Genomic DNA, 21,910 nt, shown 5'->3' on the forward strand with positions numbered 1-21,910 from the left:
GGCACCCCCCCTGCCTGCTCTGCCCCAGTTCCCTGCCCCAAGGCAAGGAGGATGCCCGGTGGAGCAGCTCCACCAGGCCCCTTCCTCTCCTGATGGGCCTTCCCCTGCCCACATGTCCTGCATGCATCTGCTGCCAGCACCCCAGTTCTCAGCCTGACTTGTGGTGGGGACCCCGAGGGGCACCTGGGCCCAGCTGCAAGGTGTGGAGGTTCATGGGCCAGGGTCAGATGGAGGGGAAATAGGAGGGTCCCTGTGACATCCAGCACCCCGAGGAGAAGAGTCCCTGCCGGGGTTCAGGGCTGAACCAAGCCAGCATCGCTCTCCCAGGGTCCTGGAGGGAGGACCCTGCCCTGCAGGACTCCCTTTGGCTCAGTCATGGTGTGGGTGCAGGGTGGCCCTTGCCCCACCGTTCCCGCTGGGGCCCCCCTGCATGGAGACCTTCCTCAATAAACCCCGTGCTTCATCCCCCACTGCCTGCCCTGTGTCTTGTATTGAAGGGGGGAGCAGGGCGATGCTGGGGGACACAGAGCATTCCCGAGAACATGGGGGTGCCCAGAGCCCCACAAGGAGGTGAGTGTGGGGGAGATGAGGGGGGTTGGGGCAGCCCATGGGGGGATGGGATGGGGACAGTAGCCATCACGTGGCCCCCATGACAGGGACCCACAGGGAAACTGTTGCAGGAATGGGTTTATTCAGTTGGCACTGGGTGTAACCAGCACGGGGCTGGGGGCATGCAGGGGGCACAGGGCTGTGCTGGGGCAGGCTAGTTGCGCTGGCAGCGCCCACCCGCACCCAAGGAGAAGCCATGGCGGCAGTGGCAGTGGAAGGAGCCATAGCTGTTGTGGCAGATATGGTCACAGGGGCCAGGCTGTGATTTGCACTCATCTATGTCTGGAAGAGAAGGGGAGAGGGTCAGGGCTGCACCAAGGGTACAGGGGTCGTCTGGCAGGGGATGCAGGAGACATGGGAGAGGCAGCTCTGGGGCTGGGTGAAGCTGGGACACGAAGGCATCTCCAAAGCCTGCAGCCGTGCAGCCTGTGGTCTTGTTGCTACTTGTCCCCAAGGCTGCTGGGTAGTAGATGCCTCCTCACTCCATCAATTCCTGCACAGCCATAGTCTGTCCATCCCACCCCCCACATTTTGGGTTGGCCTGGACCAGGACTGTGAGCACAACAGGGCACCCCAGGAACCAGCATCCCTGCTCCCAGGGGAGCACAGCTGCACCTGGCAGAGGCAGGTAGGTGGGCATTGCGGGCTGCCAGCCCCGCTGCCTGCAGGTACTCACCCAGGCACTGGCTGGCAGCGGGATCAAGGGGACGGAAGCCCGGGTGGCAGTGGCAGGCATGTGCCCCAGGGGTGTTGGTGCAGATCTGGCTGCAGTTGTGCAAGCCCTGGGCACACTCGTCGATGTCTGGTCATGGGGAAGAGAGCGGCACAGGGTTACAGCACGCAGGGGGAAGGCAGCCTGGCCCTGTTGTTGGGGTGCAGGCAGGACTCCCTGCTGTACCCCAGCCCCACCAGTGCTGCACATCTAGCTGTGCTCCCAGGACTGGGAGCAGGGATGGGCAGGGGCAGAGCTGCCCAGGGCTACTGTGCACGGTCAAGCTAGCTCCTAGGGAGAGCTGTGGGATTCTGGGGGTGCTCCTTACCCCTGAACCCCCTCCCCATGAAGCCCCAGAGCAGGGGGGGCAGAAACATGGGCACAGCCCTGCCCTGCACAGCTCAGCAGGCTGGGCTAATAGACAGGATATAGTTTATTGGGGGGGGTTTCTCTGGGAGAGGGGCTGGAAGACTGAGCAGGGTCCGACTCCAAACAGTGGGGTCAATACGTTAAAAAACAGACCAGGAGGGTCCTTCCCCTGCAGGGCTGGGGGGACCCTCCTCTGCCAGGGCTAGGGAGGGGGGTCCCTGTCACTGAGGAGGGGGCAGGCGAAGCACACACGTCGCAGGCCAAACCAGCAGGCACATGATACGGTATCGAGGCGACGGAGCAAGCGACCACCCAGGAGGTGCCAGCGTGGCAGGAGCAGCGCTGGGGTGGGGAGGTGCCGGTGAAGGGATGCTGCTTTCCCAGACACGGTGCAAGGGGCAGCCAGGCTCCATGCCCGTGCCACTGCGGGCCACCCTGGTAGGGCACAGCCAGCACTTCCAGGGAGGTTTGACATGGAGAGAAAGAGAGAGAGAGAAAAAGAGAGGCAGGCAGAGGCCGGCCGGTCCTTCTGCCAAGGCTGCTCTGGCGTGTTACGGGCAGGGGTTAAAGTGCATAGAGGCAAAGGCAGAGTCCGAGGACTAGAGGGAGAAGGGCACTGTGAGGGGGCCCGGGCCAGCTCCCAGTGGAGGGGTATCCCCCAAAAAAGGCCACTTGAGCTGCACAGAGAAGGAGAGAAGGAGCAAGAGAGAAAAAGAGAGAGAAAGAGAAGGGGAGTCAGTAGCAGCTCAGCGGGAGGTGCAGGACAAACAGCTACAGAGCCAAGGTGGAAGTGGCTGGGCGGCCACCCAGCAGGTTGCTGGATGCAGCCAGGCCTTTTGCAGGGGTGCAAAAGCATCCCAAGGTGGTGCTTTGGGGCTGCTGACCACTGGCTTGGCCAGGCTGCAGTGGCATGGGGTCAGGGCATTCCAGCCATCACTCACCCACGCAAGCTGTGCCGTCCTCATTGGGCTCAAAGCCCCGGCTGCAGCGCTTGTTGCTGCGGCAGCGGTACCCGCCGTAGGTGTTGATGCAGACGGGCTTGTCCCGGGGGCAGACAAAGGGGAACTCAGTGCACTCGTCCATATCTGCAAGCAGAGGGGTCTCTCTGTGAGATGGCTGGGCTGGGAGCTTGGGGCTGCTGGCCACGGCCCCTCCAGTTGTGCCTGTGCATGCTGGCTGACCCTCTCAGAGGTGGCCATGCACAAGCCACGCCTTTGCCCAGGAGGCTCACGGCATGGCCATGGCCACCCTGCCTCAAACCTGCTGCCCCTCCATTGCTTGTGGCTTTAGCACAATGCCTGCTGCATACCAGGCGCCTCCTGCCCCTGGCACAGTGCTCTCCCCCCTCCCCGTGACACCACAGTCTCCCCCAAGAGCCATGCTGCTGCCCCCATTCCCAGGCCACGTGCTGGGCAGGCAGCCGTACCCCACACTGAGCCATGCATCAGCCCTGCCTGCGTGCCCAGCTCCCTGTAGCAGGGTGCTGCCCTCGTGGTCCCCACAGGGCCATGCTACAGCATCCCAGGTGCAGGCATGCCTGTGCCCCCAGCAGCCACTCACCTACACAGCGTCCATTCTCGTGCTGGGAGAATCCCTGCCCACACTGCATTTGGGGAGAAGCAGAGAGCGCTGGGATGGGGAGGAATCAGCCCTGGCAGCAAACAAGCCAGCAGAGCCCAACCCCTGATTCCTGCTCCCAAAGCCTCCCACTCTGCACCCACACCTGGCCCTCACCTCCAGAGGTCCATGGATGAGTGGGTCCTCCATGTCCAGGGGGTAGGGGACCTCCAGGACAGAGTTGGTCTCACTGCTGGCCACGGCTCGTGCCACGACACGGCCATCCGGCCAGGTCACCTCCAGACTGCTGGCTTCATCATGCCCTGTGGGCGGGCAGCCCATCAGAGGGGGGGTCTCCGGGGTGGGCAGGGGCTGAAAGGAGGCCAGGGGGGTGGTAGGGATGCAGGGGCAAAGCCTCCCCTTGCAGCAAAAGCCCTGGTGCCAGGGCAAAGCAGCAGGCAGAGGGTGGGGAAGGGGGCAGTTGCCCCTTGCAGCACAGCCGCAGCGGCTGGGCACCCTGCCCACAGCCTTCCCTGGAGCCCACCATGCCCAGAGCGATTGGCATGGATGACCACTATGCTGCAAGGCCACCGGGGCAGCAGAGGTGGCCCCTGCCCAGGGGGTTGCTGGGGAAGGCTGAGGGTGAGGCAGCCCCTTTCATCCCCTCAGCTCACCCAGTCCAAAGTGCGCCACGGGCTCCATCTCGCAGAGGTACCCCGATCCGCCATCAATGATGCGCAGGTGGGCCCCACTGCGCCGCGTGAACAGCACCACTTTGGCCCCCCGTGCAAAGGCCCCAAAGCGGGTGCGGGGGATGATGCGCAGCCAGTTGTTGCTGGTACCCTGCAAGGGAGAAGGGAGGAGGGAGGCTAAGCAAGGAGGGTCAGAAGGGCTGGGACAACACAAGGACCCCCTGCTTGACCCACCTGGGTGCCCTTGAAGATGGAGATCGGCTGTGCCATGGACTCACCATGGGACAGAATGAGGTCCAGCATCCCATCACTATCAAAATCTGTCACTGCACCCCCTGCAAGGACAGGATCACGTCATGCTTGGAGCCCATCCCCACATGTCCCTGGGCTCCCACAGGCAGCAGCAGCACTCCTGGCAATCCAGGGGCAATAGGGAAGATGGGGTGACCCCGAGTGCAGGGGTAAGGGTCCCTGTATGGGTGGCACCCTGCAGTCAGGTGCGTCAGCTCCTTGGGCAGTGGAGGGGACAGGCAGTCCCTGGGGGGCTGTGGGACACAGGAGGCTGCCTAGCCCCCTCCCAAATGCAGAAGTTGGCTTTGAACAGCAGGGACCCGGGGAGGAATCCCACAAGAGCAAAGCACTGAGGGACAACCAGAGATGGCACTCTTAGCTGGGTATGGGTGCAGGGAGAAAGCACGGGGCTGATCCAGGATGCTGGTGGGGACCAGGCAGGTGACTCAGCCAGGCATGTGGCATCCCCAGGCATAGAGGGTGCCAGGCGGTGCTGTGGCACACCCCTGGCGTGGGCCCCTACTGCCAGGGCTGAGGGGGACCCACCTGTGCCCCGTCCCTCGGGCTCCAGCGCATCCCCCGGATTCAGCTCTTCCACAATGGGGTCCGAGTGCTCCCTGCGGATAAGCCTGCCAAGTGCAGACAGGGCATTAGTGCCAGTCCCTGCGGTCCCCAGCACTTTTCCGGGAAGAGCCTGTCCCCTCCCACAGCAGCGTGGTAGAACGGGGACAGCCCCGGTGGCTAGGCAGGGCAGATGGGTGACCCCTGCCTGTTAGCACCTCATGTCCCCACTCCATACAGGGATGTCAGGGGAGTCTAGCTCTCGTAGGTCTGAACTACAGAGCAACAACACCACCTCCAAACAGTGCTGCATCCCTCTGGGACCGGAGACCCTACACCACTGCTCTCCACCCACCCATGCGTGCTGGCACTCAGTGAACAATCAGCTCCCATTGCCCCACATGCCAGGTGAGGAGGTGCCACACAACGGTAATGAGGAATTGACCCCCCCGCAATTAACAGGAGCCATGAACAAGCTTCCATGCGGCTGCTAATCAGCGGTGCCGGGGACCCCGGGGGCTGCTGCAGGCACGATTGCAGCAGCTGGTAATGACACTGGGAAGGGTTCAGTCACGGTCCCTTTTATTAGCTGAGCCCAAGCGGTGGCACTGCTGGAGAGGAGCCCTGTGAGCCTTCCTGTGCCATGAGGATGGCTCAGCCCCCCAGAGCGGGGTACAGGCTGCCCCAGCCTCCCAGTACCCGCCCGACACCTACCGGAATAGGCGGTTGGCAGAGGAGCCACGGTAGGCGATGTTGTTGAAGAAAACCTCCAGCTCCTGGTCGTTGTCGAAGTCAGCTGCAATGACGGTGCGGACAGGGGATGGCATGGAGAATTTGGGGGTGGCGATGTCCTGCGAGGGGTGGGAATGGGGTGACAATGGGTATGGGGAGCAGGACACCAAGTCCCGCTTTGGCACTTTGGGTCTCCTTCTTGCTGGGAACTGGGACTCAAAGCCAAATCAGAGTGAAGCCAGCCCTCTGGCCAAGGAGGCTCAGTGGCAAAGCTCACAGTGGGGGGTGTGTCCCAGCCTCAGCCCTCACCCGGAATCGGACGCGCCCGGGGGCCCCACTCTGCAGGTAGAGGCGATGCGGCCCGTTCCAGTTGCCGTAGACAATGTCCACCCGGCCATCGCGGTTGAAGTCAGCCAGTGCCACGCCACGTCCATGCTGGTAGGGGTCATCCAACCCTGGGGAGCCGCAAGGGGATGGGGGGGAAACAGGACCACCTCCCTGCCTTTGTCTCCCCCAGATGTGCCCCATGGTCCCCAGCTGGGTTGTCCCCACGCAGGGCTGCATCCCTGCGCTGGTGGTGTTCTCGTGTGCCTCAGCCACCCCCAGTGGTCAGTGGGGCTCTGGGTACCCAAGGCTGTCCCCCCACCTTGCACTCAACCAGCCCATCCAGGCAGAAACAGGCAGAGCCAGCCCTGCCCTGCAATCCCCAACACCTGGGTGCTCCCCCCAGATCTTCCTACTTACCCACAGCAGCCGCCACATCCCGGTACGTCCCGTCCCCCCAGTTGTGGAAGAGGAAATTGGGGCTGTTCTCGTTACCGCAGAATATGTCAGAGGCGCTGTCGCTCAGGATGGGGCCCACGGCCACCCCACGGCCCCCTGGGGACAGCAGCCTGGGGGTGAGGAGACAGCTGGCGCCCTGCCCCAGAGGAGTTCATGCCCCCCCAGTGCTGCCCACCCTGTGCTTTCAGGACTCCCGTTGTTCCCTCCTTGCCCACCTCCCCGCCTTCAATCCCTCTCGTCAGGAGATAATTGGGCCTGGCAGCTGCTTGTGTCACTCCCAACCCTAATCACTGCCATCACCATGGTGACAACACTCCTAATTAGTGACAATTTACCGCTGGGGAGAAGGGGCACAGCAGTGGTCCCCGCGGTGGTGGGGCAGCATGGGGCGCAGGCTGTCACGCTCTCCGCTGCCCTGCTCATGCGCCCGCGTCTCCAGGCCACGCTGCCTGCCCTGCAGAGGTTGCGGGCTCTGGAGGGATCAGCCCAGGTGATGGTGGGCATGGGGGTCCTGCCAGGTGGGCATCCCGTGGCCCTGGTCCCTTCCACGGGCCGTGGGGTTGCCACTAGATGGGGCAGTCAGGCAGCCTAACGCGTAGCGTGGGCCACTGACCGCACTGCCCTGCCCGCAGCGGGGTCCCACGCTCGCTGTGCCCAGCAGTGCCCTGTCCCCACCACGGGACGGTAGCAGCCAGGTACCTGTGTACTTGCTGACCCCAGCCTGGGCGGCCACATCCACCAGCACCACAACGCCACGGGCAGGGTCACTGGCAGCCACGTCCATCTCGATCAGGGCATGGGGACCCACGTTGCCGCTGGCGTAGTTGGCGATGTAGATGGAGTACCTGCCGGAGCCCTGCAGCCGGCAGCACCTCCTCAGCACCCACCCGCCCAAAACCCATCTCCACGGGGACCACAGGATCCCTGCCGTGGGGCTGGATGCTCTCATGGCTCCACAGGACCAGGCACTGCTACCACGTGCTGAGCAAGAGCTCTGCAAAGCCCCATGGTGAAAAGCATCCCAGGAGTGGGGATGTGCCCCATTGCCTCCAGGAGCTCTGTGGTCCCCAGGCTCATGGTGCCGGCACAGAGCACCCTGTCGCCCCCGCCCCAGCATTCCCAGTGTGCCAGATCCCCTCCATCCCCACCACCCGCCTTGTCCTGTGCAGCAGCTGGACCCTGATTTAGTGATAATCATTTGGAAACAAACCGCTGGAGGAGGGGGAAGAAGAAAGAGCAGGTGACAGGAACATGAATCACCTTGACAGGCACGTTTATCAGCTGGCAGCAACTGTGTGGACAGGTGCCCACAGTCCCCATGGCTGGGGGGGCTGCCAGCCCTGACAGTCATGGGCTGCTGGGAGGCACCCCCAGCCCCAGTGGGGAGTGGGGTGGGGCTGGTGCCCAGAAAAGGGGAGAAGTCCCCTGGGACCCTGCAGGGGAGGGCTGGAGGGGCACAGGGGGTGGACAGGGAGTAGAGATGCCCACTGCCCACCAAGCCCTGCCTGCTCACCGTCCTGTCCACACAGGCGACGGAGCGCCCGGCGAAGCGGCTGGCCACATCCCGGTTCACCTCATCGCTCAGGAGGTCCTCCCAGCGCCCATTGCGGAGCTTGAAGAGTTTGTCTGTGTAGGTGGCCATGCCTGGCAGGGAGGAACAGGTCAAGGGGCTGCAGCATCCCGCCTCTTCCTGAGGAGGGTACCCTGCAGCAAGGGGAGGCTGTGGGAGAGGTACCCTTTTCCCAGAGCATCCCAAACCTCTGCTTTGTCCCCAGCAGGGCCACAGGGCCAGGCTGCCGCTGCAAGAGCCCCTATGACCCTTAAGGGCCGCCAGGAGACACATGGAAGAATCAACTCATTAAGGTAAAATGTGTCCTAATGGGGCGCAGCCCTGTAGATCATCCCCAGGAAGGTAAAAAAAAAAAAAAAAAAAAAATCGATCCGGTGCCAGGCACAGGCAGTGAGCCACGCTGCCCATGACAGTGCTGATGGCAGACCCTGATTTAGGGAGAGGTGTACCGGCAGCCACCGCCAGCCTGGGTAATTAGGAGCGTCAGGAAGACAGAGCTGCTGCCTGGAGGTCAGGGTTGTGGGACAGGGACATGGGGCAGAGCTGGGCTGAAGCACCGACCCACTGAGCTCCGGAGATGCCCAGTGCTGGGCTGGGGCACACCGGTCTCCTCCTCACAACAGACATCCCAAGAGCTGGGGCCAGCACTGGCAGGGCAGGATTAGACCTGGCTTGGTCCAGCAGGCACAGGGGAGCTATGGCATGGGGGAGCATGGAGGGGCAGGGCACAGCTGGGATTTGCAGCAAAGGGTCCCTGTGGCAGAACTGCCCCAGGGGTGGTGGGGAAGCTGCCTTTCTGCTCGGGGTGCTGCCGGGAGGGCGGTGGGCAGCTGGAAGTGCTGACTTGGTGGCTGGCTGGGCTCGGCATCCCACCCGCGCTGCCATCAATCAATGGAGCCACTCAACTGAGAAATTAACTCCAGCTCGCACACATCCCTCACACACCAAAGGTCACGGGCGGCCGTGCCGGGAGCTCCCCCCGCTCTCGGGGCACAGCCGCCAGCGGGGCTCACCAGAGAAGGCGTTGTTGGTGTTGAGGAAGTAGATCTCCTCACGGCCATCCCCGTCAATGTCACAGGCCGTCACGCCGATGGCATTGCCCTGCCGGTCCCGCAGCGCGTAGTATGGGGAGTCCTGCTCGTCCTCTGCCACGTTCACCAGCCGCCCTCGTGCCTTGTCATACTTGAGCACCAGGTTGGGGCCATTGTACCTGTGGGTGTGAGCAGGGGTGATGGCTCCCCAAGACTTGGGGACAGCCCCCATCCCATCCCTGGAGTGACACTGCGTGTGAGACCAGGTTTTCTCCACGATAGGCACAGCAGAGACCTGGTGGTCCACGGAGGCCAAGGACCTGGGATGTCCTCAGCACCCAAACACAGGGCTGCCTCCCGGCTGTTGATGGGGAGGGCACATGTCAGGCATCCCATGTCTACCTGGCCTGGGTACCCTGAGGCAACGCCAGTGCAGGGGCTGGGTGGCCACTGGGGCAGGATGGAGACAGGTCCCTGCTTGCAGCCCTTTCCCAGGGCAAGGAAACTGGCATGCAAGGCAAATCCTCTCAGCACGCTGCACCCCACAGGCTCCCTGCCCGCTCCTGCCCTGGGCACCAGTAAACAAGTTATACAACGGGCAGCATGGCTGCTTACAAAACCTCGGCTGGCTGCTTGGCTCAGCCCAGCTGGGAGTGGCAACCTGGGCCACTCTGGGGGTCCCCGGTGCTGCCTATGGTTTGATGCCCCACGGTGATGCTTGGGGCGGTGGCAGGGCTCGAGTCTGCCTGCCACTGTGGTGCCCTGGCTCATGCAGCCCCCCGAGATGGGCTCTGCAGGGGTGAGGGGTCCCCTCCAAGTGAGCACACCTGTGTGTGCAAGCCTCCCTCGGGGGTGAGCACGGTGGTGTGTGCACTGAGACGCTGCACCGGTGGCTCACTGCCATGCCAGCACACACACGCAGAGCCCATGCTGTGGTCCCCACTGCCCCCGGCTGGGGCTGGACCCGCTGGCAGCAGCTGCTCCGTGTCCAGCCACACTCAGCACAGTGCACAGCTCCCTGCCTCCCCGGCTCCTGCCAGCCCTTCCGAGCCATCACTCCAATAAAGGGCTATAAAAAACCTCCAGCCAATTAACCGAATCTCCGGAAAGCGCTGAGTCCTGTCAGCGGAGCTGAGCCTGCTTGGGGACATGCTGGCTCTGCACTGCGGGGTGGACCCCAGCCGCTGGGCAGCTGCCACCACCCCATAAAGGGGGGACCTGGCCTCAGGGCCAGGATGGGAGCACCCACGTGGCCCCACGCAGGTGCCCGGCTGGCATCAACACCCATGTGGGTGCACGCACACGTGAGTGGATGCATGCAGACCCCCACCCCCACCACCCTTGTGCACAACCCTCCAGCCAGCCACATGCTCATGGAGGAGCGAGGAGCTCCTGGCCCTGCAGGGCCACCAGGTCCCACTGTTGCCAAGGCACTGGGTGCACCACTCACCCTGCCACCACAATCTCGAAGTCACCATCAGCATCCAGGTCGGTGACGGCCACGCCGTAGTTGAGCTGCGTGGGGTTGCTGTCATAGTCGGGTGGGAGGAGGCGGTGGGTGACAGCTGAGAACATGGGCTCACTGCGCTGTGAGCCCTCGCTGAGCCAGGCCAGGGACAGCAGACACAGCACCAGCATCCTGGGCACCTGGGAGAGACCTGCAGCCCATCAGCTCCAGGAGGAGACCCTGCTCCATGATGTTCAAACATCCCCACCCCCATTGCATGGGAGATTATCTCTTTCTGGCCCTTGTCACCCACCCCAGCCTGTGCCACCCCGCCAGTCCCTCGACCCTTGGGCACTGCCAGAGGTCCAGCATCCCCATGCACAGATCCTCCCAGCTGCAGCTCACCTCAGGGCTTCCTTGGGACACGACCGTACCCCAGCAAGCTGGGAGCTGAGACTGAGCAGGAGCAGGACCTTGGGAGGCTGTCCCATGGGAGGGACTGGAGAGGCAGCAGGAGGGCTGTGGGGTGCTGACGAAGCTGGGCTCAGCCCCAGCTCGCCCTGCCCTGAGGAGCCACTGGCACTCAAGATCCTGTCAAGTCATGATGCCAATCACTGCTCCCTTGGCAGGGCTAGAGGAAGCAGGCGGTCACTGGGCTGGGGAGTTAGTCCCCTGTCCAGCTGGTCTTCCAGAGCTGGGGAAGGCCACGGGAAGAACATGGGGATAGTCTGCCAGATGACTCGTGTATGCCTCAGGTTCCCCACCCTGCTGGCACTGTGCGACCCAGGGTCTCTGTGGGATGAGCACATCTCAGGCTGGCCAAGGAAGGTTTCTGCACAGGGATGTGGCTGCGGGAAGGAGATGCTGGAAGAACAGGAGACTGGGAGGAGAGGCTCAATTAACCTGGACTGCGGAGGACAGTGTCTGCCAGCACTGCTGGCAAGGCTGCAGAGATTTTGGAGCTCGCTCTGACCTGGCTGTAGCATGGGTGATGGGCAAGGTGGCATTCAGGACAGCCAGCCCTCACCCCATGCCAGGCAATCACCTCCAGAGGGAAAAGCCCAGCAGCGAGCTGTGCATCCCTGGGCCATGGGTGTGAACATACATGCCAGTGCTCCAGCTGGGAGAAAAACCAGTCTGTCCCGCTCTCGAAGACTGGAGGGATAGCTTGCATACCCGGCCACCAACATGGAGGACAGTGCTCCATGTGACTGTGCCATTCCCCCGGGCAAGGCTGGCTCCCCCAGCCAGGATCAGGACACCACCCCCCCATCAGCACTGGCAGTGGGACAGATGTGAATGGCCTTGCTGTACACTGTGGACCCTGCCAGCCAGGATTCCCCTGCCACATAGCTTCCAGGCCCACCTGGCTGGGCAGGAATGGGCTGTCCTCCAGCTGCAAAGGAAATCTTGAGCTCCATTGCCCAGAGTCCCACTGCACCCCTTCCTTCACCAATCCCAGCTGCAAGGATGAATGTGTGGATGTGCGTATCACGCTGTACTCTGTACTGCTCCCATTCCCTCCCTGGCCTGACCCACATCCCCCCACAGACCCAGGTGAAGCCAGACTCCCTCTGACACTTCTCTCCACCGCCCACCCAGACTTGGGGCATTGTGCCCATCACCCTGTCTGAAGCAGCTCTCCAGGGGCAGGAGCCTTGGTCTTTCCCTGGTACATGTGCCCCATGCAAGGCACATATGATGTGGACAGGGGTTCATTTGGTTGTGCAGGGATGGGACAGTCCCTGGGTGTCACTTTGCAGTGCCAGGCAGTGAGGGGAGGGAGCCTTTGACACAGCCGCACTCTGAGCTCATTAAAGTAAGCATGGGGGAAAGCCACCCACATGCGGACATACTGGTGGAGGGCTGCCATGCGAGCCCCCTGCTGACGCAGGGTAGTGCCCTCTCACCCCTGGCTACAGCCAGGAGATGGGTGGCTGTCCCCAGACCACAGCCAGGGCTCTCCCTGCTCTGCCCCCGCCTCCAGCTCCCACTCACCACAGCTTGGCCGGTTCCCCAGGTCCCCCTCCACCCCCATCCAGCTGCAGTCGAAATTCCTCCAGGCTGGATGGAGCCTTTCCAGGAGGAAACAATGTTCCTGATTGGAGACAAAAGGCTTTTCCCAGCAGATCCGGTGCTTGGTGCCACAGGGAAGGGAAGCACAGCCAGGAGCCTGGCCATTTTTGGAAGGGGGAGGGAGGGAGGCTCAGGCTCTGTGTGGTGGAGGGAAAAGGCCTCTTGGTTCCCAGCATGCTGCTGATAGCAGCGAGGCCCCAGCATGAAGCTCCACCTGAGCTTTGAGGCTATGGGGTCCTCCTTGTACACAGCACAGAGCTCAGCCTGTCTTGTCCCAGCAGAGCCATATCCTGGCTTTGTGTTGTGGCATCTGGTGGCAAGGTCACCCCAGGAGCTGCGGTCACCCCACGGTGCCTGCTCAGCATGGCTAAGCCTGGTGACACAAAGCCAAGGTTCCAGGCAGGGGTAGAGGCAGCGGAAGGATGGGAGCAAGGCAGGGTGTGCCGCAGGCACCAACGCTGGGTGCAGCCATGCAGCACAGGGACAGGGTGCTGGTCCCATGGCAGGGATGCAGCCTGCAAGCTCCTCTGTCCCCACACATGTCTGTGGCTGGCAATGCCCTGCGGGGAGGGTGGGACGGGGTTCGGAAGGGAGCTGTGGGGCAGGCAGAGGGTTGTGCCCCAGACCCCTCACCACAGGTGGGGAGATGCTGTCCCCAGGGTTCCTCATGTACCCACATGCACATCCCTAGTGCTTGGCCCACATCATGGGGAGTGTAGGAGCTGGGTCTCTGTGCAACCACCTCATCCTGCATGCCACCATGACATTGCTGCCCACCACACCACGCACCCCAGTGATGTCATGCTCCACCACTGCAGTGACATCCCATCCCGGGCCGCAGTCACCTCCAACACCGCTACGACATTGTACGACATCATGCAGTAGGGGCCTCATCACACCCCAAAGGCACCCCAGAGCTGTGACAACACAGCACCCCACGACATCATGCTGTGTGTGCCCCAGTAACATCATATTCCCATTCTTGTCATTCCCAGGCTGCCACAGCTGTACCCGCCAGGGCAGAGGAGAGACAGGAGATGTCCCGCAGACCCAGGAGCCCCTTTCCTGCTGACCCAGGGATGCCAGCACTGTCCCCTCCACAGCACCTCAGGCCCAAGCAGCCCAGCCCCTGCAGGGCTTCTGCTTCAGCCAAAGCCCGTGAACCCTGGTCCCACTGACCCAGCTGCTCGCTGCTGCCATAGGTTCAGTGCTGCTCCCTCCCACACCCCTCTTGCAGACCCCGGCCTGTGCATTCATCCCACCCTGGACGCTTCTGACAGGCCCAAAGCCCCCAGCTGCCACCTGTCCTGTCCCCTCCCATGCAGGACTCCTCAGTGCTGGACCTGGCATGCTGGGGCTTGGCCAGCAGCAGCTAATGCAGTGTGGAGACGAGCAGTCACCTTAGCCTCTGAGCTCAGCCCAAAGGGACACCAGGTCCTTGGGGGGCTCAGACTCACCAGCACACAGACAGCCCCTTCCCACACAGGCAGTTGCACAGCTGGACCCATCTCCCTGTAGCCCCCAGACCCTCCATGGGCTCAGCCACGACCAAGCACAAGTGGCCCTAGAAAGAGGAGCTGTCTCTTGTTTCTCACCACCCTAATGCCCCCACCAGTGCTCCCCCAGTCCCAGCCCATCACTGCTCCATCCTCCTGAGCCCAGTCCTTCCCGGCCCATCACCTTTTCATCCCCGTCCCCATCCCATCCTTCAACCCCGTTCCTTCCTCCTTGCCACCCCGCATCCCCTCCGCGCTGCGGGGGCAGCCTCCATGCCCGCGGTCCCGCTCCACCCGCCACCAACTTCTCTCCGGGCCGGTGACCGTGCCGGAGTTGTAAGCCACCACCCTCCCCACCCCTCCCTGGAGTCCGCGGGAAACTTCACGGAGCAGCAAACCATCCCCTACTCACGGGCCAAGGGGGCTGCCCGGTGCCCCCGCGGCGGCGGAAGGGGGAGCGCATCCCGCAGCGCCCGGCGCACCGCACCGCCCCGCACCGCCCGGCTCCGGCTCCGCCGCTCCCCGGCTTCCGACGGGGCCGGTCCGGCCGAGCGGCGCCTTATGTAGGGCCGGGCGGCGGCGGCAGCGCCAATGAGCGGGGTGAGGGGCGCCGCTGCCAATGGAGAGCGCGGAGGTGGGGCTGCGCCGCGCTGATTTACCGTCCCCATCGCAGCGGCAGCTCCGGCCGGGATGCTGCGGGGGCGGGGGGGGGGGGGGGGGGGGAGGGACGGGACACCCGCCGGGGAGCATCGCCCCGGGGACTGAGACTGCTGGGGCTGGAAGGGGGGGGGGGGGGGGCTCCGGGATGAGCGGGGCGTCGCTTCCCGAGCGGGGGAGCGGTGGGGGTTTGACCCACAGAGCGGTGCGACTGCGGGCACGAGAGGGGGAAAGGGAGCGGAGCTGGAAAGTCCCCGTAGGGCAACACCCAGCTGCACCCCGAGGGCTCAGCACCCTCCCTGTGCCATCACCCTGCGGGTCACCCACCTCCCCCTGCAGGGACCCCGGGACTGGCCTGTGTCTTGGCAGACAGTCCGAACTGCCAGAAAGGCCCTGTCTCAGGCCGCATAAGGCACTGACTTGCCCAAAATCTTGCAGCCAGTGGATGCCCAAGGCAGGATCGCACTTAGCCCTCAAGCCTGCCTTCCCTGACATGTCTTTCTCCTGTGTGGCTGCTGCGGGACTGAGCACAGAGCAATCCGTGTGTCTTCACATGCAGAAAGCAGCTGTGGCAGGTACTGGGACAGCACTGCCAGGGCACAAAGCTACCAGGTCTCCCCAGTGGAGCACATTTGCAGGTGCCCCGGCATGGAGCCTGGGGCTGTGGCCACCAGAAGAGACAGCAGGAGAACCAGAAAATGCGGGCAGACATCAGGAACTGCAGGAGCCCATGCCGTTCAGGCTGTTTCGAGTGGCTAATCACCTGCCCTGCTAAACCCCTTATTTCTCAGTTGAACGTGTCAGGCTACAGCTTCTGCCTGTTGCTCCTGGTTCTTCTCTCCCCACTGGATTTGAGAGCTCTCCAGTCCCAGTGATTGTCTCCCACAAAGGTGTTTCCACATGGCCATCAAGTACCCCTTGATTTCATTTCCGATGACCCACTCTCGCAGGGTGCCTGGCTGAGCGCTGGGCTTGCTGCACATCTGCCTGCTGCAGAGTCCTCATGGCCAGCATGACAGTGTCCAGGCATGGGGAACCCCCTGTGGGGCACCGCTGTGGGGCAGGAACCATCCCTGCTCTCTGCAGTTGCCATGGGGAGGCTGGGATGCTGAGCAAACCCACTGGGGCTGGGAGGCCAGTGTGACCATCACATGTGTGCAATGCTGTGCTCACGTGTCCTCGTGTACCCCAGAGCCGCGGGTGCACTCTGCCTGCTGGTGGCTCCAGCGCCTGGCTGCAGCCTTGCACACTTGTGTGTGCTCAGGACAAGCACCCTCTCTGCTGAGTCGTTAGCTCATCCCAGATTTAGTAACCACCTCGGTAATTATTAGTACAAACTCTGCAAGTCGGCTCCCAACGCTCTCCCTGCGACTGGCAGGTACAGAACACAAACATGGGCAGAAAGCCAGCTCGAGCATGCCAAGACTGCGAATGGTATGTGGCACGCTGGCTCCCCGGGGCCACAAACTCAGTGTGCCAGCACACCGGGGCTCGGCCCTGGCACTGAGCACGTGCACACCCACCGACAGACACAGGCAGGCCTGATGGCAAGCCAGCACACTGCTCACACGCACCTGTACACATGTGTGTGCACCCAGGTACGCACACACGACATGCACAGCTAGACACACAGCACGGTGCGCACGGGCAGCTCTGCAGGTGCACACAGCGTGTCAGCAGGGATGTGCTCACACCGTGACACCCTGTGGGTACACACACACTGTGTGCATGCGGGGCACATGTGCTGACAGGGCTTTGCACGCCGCAGCCCCCAGCCCATGCTACTGGCACCCAGCAGGGTGATTTTCCACTTATGGGGCTGCCAGGTGCTCCCCAATACCTGTTGTCAGAGACCCTCAGTGCCCTTCCCGTGGATGCTGCCATCCTGATGGGCTGGGACGTTTCTCTGGGGGATGAGAGCAGCCAGCAGGCATCTTAGCATAGCCACTGCCATGGCCATTAGCCACAGCCCTGCATCAGTCCCTGTGCCCTGTGCTGGCCAAGCCTGGCCCAGCCGTCTCCATCCCACCCCTCTGCTCACACCTGCACGGGGGGCACGGTGGGGCAAGGAGCTGCAGAGGGGAGTGCAGAGCATCAGTTAGACGAGCTGGGATGTACGGGGGGACACTCACAGGGTGGTGAGGCAGGGCACGGGTGCCAGAGTGTGGGGAGCCAGGCTGTGCAGCATATGGGGGGATGCTCAGGGGGCAGTGGCGGTGGCGGTAGTGGTGGGGACAATGCACAGGAAATTAGAGCGAGCGGCAGCCAGACATGCTGTGGGGGGGAGGGAGCCGCTGCTCTCCGCCGAGGGCTGCACGCAGGCAGGGGAAAGCTCTTCTTCTGCTGAGCTGGGACCAGCGTGAGCACCAACCACCTCCTCGCACCAGAACCCCCCTTTCCTATCCCCAGGGCAGAGGTGTCCCGGCTTGCCCTGGGCCTTGTTCCTGGGGTTCTTGCCCCATCCATGCCAACCCAGCCTCATGGGATTTGGGACCCTCTTGCAGCCGGCAGCCCTGACATCCTGCATCCCTGTGTCTGATGGCTCATCTGCCATCCTGGGAAGTCCCTGGGTAGAAGGGAGCAGGATCCTGGGGATCAGTCTCCCCTTGGCTTGCATTGCAATGAGCAGAGTGGTGGCACAGGGCTGTTAGCTGGCAGTGCCAAGTGCTCCAGCCAGCCATGGTGAACCTCTAGGGTGGCAGTGCCAAGTGCTTCAGCTAGCCATGGTGAACCTCTAGGGTGGCAGTGCCAGGTGACCCCCATGGACCTTGCAGGGACAGCACTGCTCTGGGAGCTGGAAGACCCTCCGCAGGACACGAATTCACCCACAATCAGCTGAATTCATGGAGCACCCAGTCTGTCTCGTCCAGCAAATTCCAGATGGTGCAACACAAACTGGGTGCAGGTGAGCAGAGCAGTGCTGACTCAAGGCACTAACCTCCAGGACTGTCATTCCTCTTTCTAGAGTATCATAAAGGCCAAGACACCTGCACACAGCCTGGTGGGTACACAGGACACAGACACACACACAGAGTCAGCACACTCACATGTACCCACATGCACACATGCAACAGTCTGTGTGCAGCTGCCCTGTCTGCACACACTCTCTGTGCACACACATGGTGTGTGAGAACTCAATGCACTGCCCAAATGGGCACACAGCCCGTGCCCACACACACATCTGCACTCACACGTGCATGCAGCGATGTGCATGCACCCCAGTGCGCACACTGCCCTGCGCACTGCTGCTCGCTGCATCCGCCAACACAGCTGGGCAGGACGCACCAGCCACCCTTGCTGCTTTTTGATGATAGAAAGCAGCACACGTTGTCATTGCAGCATGCTGCGGGATCCCTCAACTGCTGAGCCGACCCCAGCTCCTACCTGGCACTGCTTCCTTTTCTGGAGGGGCTGTGCTGGGACCTCCCTGCTCTGAGGGTCTAATTTCCGCCCTAAATGTATTCATGGACAATTTATCCCCAGTCATTCCTGTGCTAACATTGTCTTTCAGCTGAAATAGCTCTTCTCCTCCCTGGCATTTACCCCACTGATGTATTTATAGTGAGCGCTCTGTTCCCCCACAGCCTGCGCTGTGCTGGGCACGAGCCGCTGGCCTCCCATCACGGGTCTCCTGGGCTCTGCCTCCCCTGGCAGCCCCACGATGCTTCTGCTCCTCTCCCAGGCTGGCTCCAACACAAGCAGGTCTCCCGAGGCCCATGCAGGGATGCAAGCAAGTCCCCAGCCCCGCCAGAAATGCCTCTCCCAGTACGTCCTAGGATTGCTTTTGTCTCTCCCACAACTGCATGCCAATCATGCGGTGGCTCACAGCAATGGACTCCCACACTCAGCTGGCTGCTTGTTCTGTCCCTCTCCTCTCTGTTGTCCCCTCCCTGTTACTGTCCTGCAGTGCCTGACCTCTTGCCTTGCCCATGGACCCCTGCCTGATCTGGTCCTGCACCCCAGGCCAGCCTGCTGCTCTTCGGCGCCTGGACACCTCCAGCCTGGGGGGCTTCTTTGTGCTGGGGCTGGCAGTGATGTGGGGATTGACACCCATCCCAACAGCTTCCCATGAGCTACTGTCTCCAACCAGCCCGTCTCTAGTTCTCCTCCTGCCAGTAAGGCCCCTCTCAGGCGCTTGCTGGGCATGGGAAACCCCAGCGAGGCGTTATCACAGAGGCCATGTCAACCCTGAGGCGTGTTTTATCTCGTCTTCCAGTCCCCTTCATCATGGGCTTACCGCGCCCTTGTCAGCAGCTGGGTGCAAAGGCTGGGCCTTGGGTGCTGCCCTGTCAGGGAGTCCCAGGGGTGCCCAGCCCCTGCCCTGGGACCCCTGCCCTGGGACCCCTGCCCTGGAAGCTCTCTCCCACCCCACCCCCTGGCTCTGCACAGCCTCCCCCGTCCCCACAGGGCCCTCAGCTGCTCCTGTCACCGTGCGCAGTGCCCCCAGGTCCCCACTTGGACTCTTCCTGTCGCCGGGACATCATTAGAAATGTTAATTATTAATTATCACTAAAAGCCCTTTTTGCTACATTGCTGTTCTCTGCCTGTCTCTCTGCCCCGTGCTGCCTGTAACCGGATCCTCCCGTGCTCATCTCCTGCCTCGCAGTCCCCATCCCCGCTTTCCCTAGCTACCTGCTTGGGGACAGGGTAGGGGACTGCCCTCAGTCCCCCATCCCCCTGCAGGACATGGTCCCATGGGACGAGCTTGACTTGTCCCCCCTGGTATCCCGGAGCCATGGCTGGCATGGAGATGCACCAGTGCCAGCACTCAGCCTGGGGACTGCCCTGCACAGTGCCAGGAGAGGGGACATGAGGCCAGAGGAGGGACCTGGCTGGTGCTGTGATGGAGCCAGGGACCATCAGCTCTTCTTGGTCGGGGATGATGGAGTCCCTCGCAAAGGGAGCACAGGGATAAGGCTCCGCAGCTGAAGGGTCTCAGCAGGGTGGAGGCAGTAGGCTGGACTCCAGCCCACCAGGGGAACATCCCCAGCTGCGGTAGAGCAAACAGGCTGCCAGGAAACCTGGGGTGCTGCTGGCAGCTGGTTGGAGCTGGCAGGACCCGTGGGGCTGGGTGTGCACTCTGGGCAGCCAGCTGCTTCTGAGGAGCCGTGCAGCTGCAGGGAGGCAAGGGGATGCCCAGCCTGCCCAGCTCAGCCAGGGCTCCTGAAAGATTTATCAGCTCCAAGTGGATCCCGCTGATGAATCATTTCAAATCACAGTCTATTGAAAGCAGCTGGGTTCCTTCCCACAGGGCAGCGGCTGTCACCCGACACAGTGGCACTGCCACAGCCAACACTGGCTGAGATCGGGAGCTCCTTCCAGTCACAACATCCTCGAGCACTGTCTGCCGGACAGAAACCGCCTCCTGGCAGCATCTCTGCCTGCAGGAGCCAGCCACAGTGCCCTGGTATCCCCTAGAGATGATGGCAGGATGGGCCACGATGGAGTGGGCTGTGACATGGTGCCAATGGGGGCTACCTCGAGTCAGGATAAAACCCAGATCCCCCCAAAGAGTTGTCTCTTGCTTATTGCGCCCAACTCCTGAAGGAGCCACGCTATCAGGGTTAGCAAGCTCTGCATCCCCAGCGCTGTCACCGGCCACCCCATGCTGCTGCACCGTCCTCTGAGAGTGCTGGAAAGCAAGGTGGGGAAGGAGAAGGAGAAGGGAAGGAGACACTAGTGATAGCTCAGGGATTGGCGTTTGGGGGCAGGTTCCGGGGAGCGCAGGGAGGAGCACCCAGGCCGCTCCTGGAATGGTATTGATTCCTGCAGCACAAGAGCTGCCTTCTGTGCCTATTCATTGTAGACGTGTGGGAAAACAGGGAGAAGAAACCCTGGCTTCCCCCTTCACAGCCAGCCCATGCTCCTAGGGGCACGGCCCCATTGCCTCCCTGCCTGCAAGCTGCCGGCAGCACCAGTGCCTGCCAGTGCTGCGGGCTGCTTCCCCACGTTACACAGCTCTGTCACGAGCCGCCGAGTCCCCAGATGTTTGGTGCAACAATGCAAAGCAGATCTAATCCACCCCAGCCTCCAGCTCTCCGCAGTCCCCTCCCAGTGGGCTGAGCATGTCCCCTGGCCGCATGTGGGGGAAAGACCCAGGGCTGCGGGTGCCCTGGGTGCCCTGGCATGCTACAGCTGATGGGTGAGTCCCTCCTTGCCCCTGAGTGCCCGTTGCAGCTCCCCAGGGTTTTTGTCTGCCAAAAGCACTCTGTCAGCATTTGCTCTGCAGCAATAAATCAGAGGGATGCTCACACAAGCACAGGCCAGCGCTGGGCTCCCCAGGACCAGGGTCTAGTGAGGTGCCTTAGGTGATGCTTGACCCCAGAATGTGACTCATTTATTTCCTGGTGTTTCAGTGCTTAAGCTAGGGCTTACCTGGGTCATGCTGGAAGGTCTTAGCTCCCAGGTTGTCTGGCTCCTTTAGAGACAGAGCAGAGCAAGCAGGGATTTGTCTGCACCCTGCGTGCTGTCCCAGAGGGTCTCCAGGGCTGGCTTGGGGCTGACGTGGCTGAAGCAGCTTTGGTACCCCAGGATAAGGTGGTTCCCTGTCCTCAGATTGTGCCTGGCTGTCAGTGTTCCTCCTGCTCATGCCTGGCAGGGAGCCAGTGAGGGCAGACAAAACCCCTGCCCCCTCTGACACCCCTATGTGTGTGTTGAGCCAGCAAGTTCTCAGCTCCCTGAGGGCCCTGGGAATTACAGAGGGTGACAGACTCTCTGTAGGAGGCTCCAGGCTTGGAGGCAGGTCTGGGGAGAAAAGGCTGCTTGGGAAACCAGAGCAGAGCCAAGGTTGCCCTATGTTCTGGGATGAGAACACCCTGAGGGCCAGGGCCCAGTCCAGCACAGGCTGCTGTGCAAGCGGGAGCTGGACGCATGGCTTGCCTGCGATCAGACCCAGATCTGGGGCCGCTGACAGCTCCTTTCTCTCCCGTGCTGCTCCTTTCAGCCTGTGCCTCCCCGCGGCCCCGGCTGACGCAGCTGCAGATGAACAGACAAGGAGAGCCAGGCAGCACTCCTGGCCCGCTCCGCTGTCCCCTGGGAGGCACAGACACCGCAGCTTTAGATCAAGGCTCTCTGGAAGCAAGAGCAGCTCTGAATATCAGCAGAGAGCGTCCGGTTGGCTCCCAGCACTCAGTCCCGCTGGCTGCGTGACATGGGCAGTGAGTTTTAGGATGCTGAAGCAGCTGGGACTGGGGTGCTGGGTGCTCCGATGCAGAGCCATGGGATGCTGCAGCTCCCACCAACACTGGACTGAGTGCCTGGGGCATGGCTGGGCTGGGGAAAGACATGGCAGCAACACCAATCCCCTGCCCCAGCACTGGGAGCCACC

The 21,910-nt window shown here is 62.5% G+C and overlaps 1 protein-coding gene across 1 annotated transcript; it reads right to left on the reverse strand.

The window, feature by feature from the left end:
* Positions 1-763: 763 nt before the first annotated feature.
* On the reverse strand, positions 764-14,389 carry CRTAC1 (cartilage acidic protein 1). The gene is made up of 16 exons (XM_086466859.1): positions 14,339-14,389; positions 10,358-10,554; positions 8,890-9,086; positions 7,820-7,950; positions 7,006-7,162; positions 6,268-6,402; positions 5,833-5,978; positions 5,506-5,642; positions 4,777-4,859; positions 4,174-4,274; positions 3,922-4,090; positions 3,425-3,570; positions 3,251-3,293; positions 2,632-2,775; positions 1,286-1,411; positions 764-891 (listed from the first exon to the last, which is right to left on the reverse strand). The coding sequence occupies exons 1-16, from the start codon at positions 14,387-14,389 to the stop codon at positions 764-766; spliced, it is 2,091 nt and encodes a 696-aa protein (XP_086322985.1).
* Positions 14,390-21,910: the final 7,521 nt, after the last annotated feature.

Source organism: Leptosomus discolor, chromosome 6, assembly GCF_034619465.1.
Source record: "Leptosomus discolor isolate bLepDis1 chromosome 6, bLepDis1.hap2, whole genome shotgun sequence".
Lineage (NCBI taxonomy): Eukaryota > Metazoa > Chordata > Aves > Leptosomiformes > Leptosomidae > Leptosomus > Leptosomus discolor.